Here is an 830-nt window from a genome sequence, read left to right as displayed (position 1 = left end):
GGGAGGCTGGCCTGGGGGACAGAGACCTGCGCCTGGGGCACGGTCCCTCCCGAAGCTCCTGCTGTCCCCACCTGAGGCCACCCAGCCACCCTCAGCCCCCTGCACCCCAGGGGACAGCAAGCAGCTCCTCCTCCTCGGGAGAGCTCTCTGCTTCCAGCCCCCGAGGTGAGGACGTGGCCCAGGGGGAGCGGGATGATTCCATCCCGGAGCAGCTCTGCTGGCTCCAACGAGAGACAGGCAAAGAGATGCCAGGGCTGGCAGCAGCTCCTACAGCCTCAATTCCTGCCGCCCGCGTCACTCTGGGTTGGCACAGACAGCCCGGGCCCTTCTAAGCCTGTCCAACTCCCAAAGGGATGCACATGACGTTCCCTGCAGACCACAGGGTCTGAGTCCCACCCGGGTGTGGGGGCTCTCAGGCCCCAGAGCACCTTCCCCCTAAGGCCACCTACGAGTCTCCGAAGAAAAACTTCTGTGAGCCGAGGCGCTGGGACAGGAGCGTCAGGCATTCCCGAGCGTCCCGGTAGAGCTGGAGAAGGAGGACAGAGGCTTGTCACCCTCCCCGGCCACACAGCAGTCTGCCAGGGTGCTACGGGGAGCAGGAACAGGGTGCTCCGCCAGGGTGAACCCTGGACCCCAATTAGGATTTTGGTCTCATGTGGGTCCCTCGGGGCACCTGCCGAGGACTGCTGTGCCTGGACCACTTCCCCTCACCTCCTTCTCCAGCTTCTCCTCATCCTCCATGTAGCCATCTCCCCACATGAGCTGCAGCCGCTCCAGGTGCTGCTTGTGCATGCAGTTGGGCAGGAAGCAGTTCAGGGGGCAGGGCATGG

The 830-nt window shown here is 64.7% G+C and overlaps 1 protein-coding gene across 1 annotated transcript in view; it reads right to left on the bottom strand.

Annotated features, from left to right (window-relative positions):
• The window catches only part of MTX1 (metaxin 1), a gene marked incomplete at its 5' end in the record, with an annotated part of 1349 nt that overhangs the window by 326 nt on the left and 193 nt on the right, over positions 1–830 (bottom strand). Inside the window, 3 exons of the mRNA XM_010132970.1 lie at positions 3–11; positions 450–526; positions 712–749. Of these exons, the coding sequence (XP_010131272.1) occupies positions 3–11; positions 450–526; positions 712–749 (124 nt within the window). The remainder of the gene's footprint in view (positions 1–2; positions 12–449; positions 527–711; positions 750–830) is intronic.

Source organism: Buceros rhinoceros, unplaced genomic scaffold (assembly GCF_000710305.1).
Source record: "Buceros rhinoceros silvestris isolate BGI_N320 unplaced genomic scaffold, ASM71030v1 scaffold21253, whole genome shotgun sequence".
NCBI lineage: Eukaryota > Metazoa > Chordata > Aves > Bucerotiformes > Bucerotidae > Buceros > Buceros rhinoceros.
The sequence above is the reverse complement of the archived record's forward strand: the minus strand, read 5'-3'. Positions and strand labels throughout refer to the sequence as shown.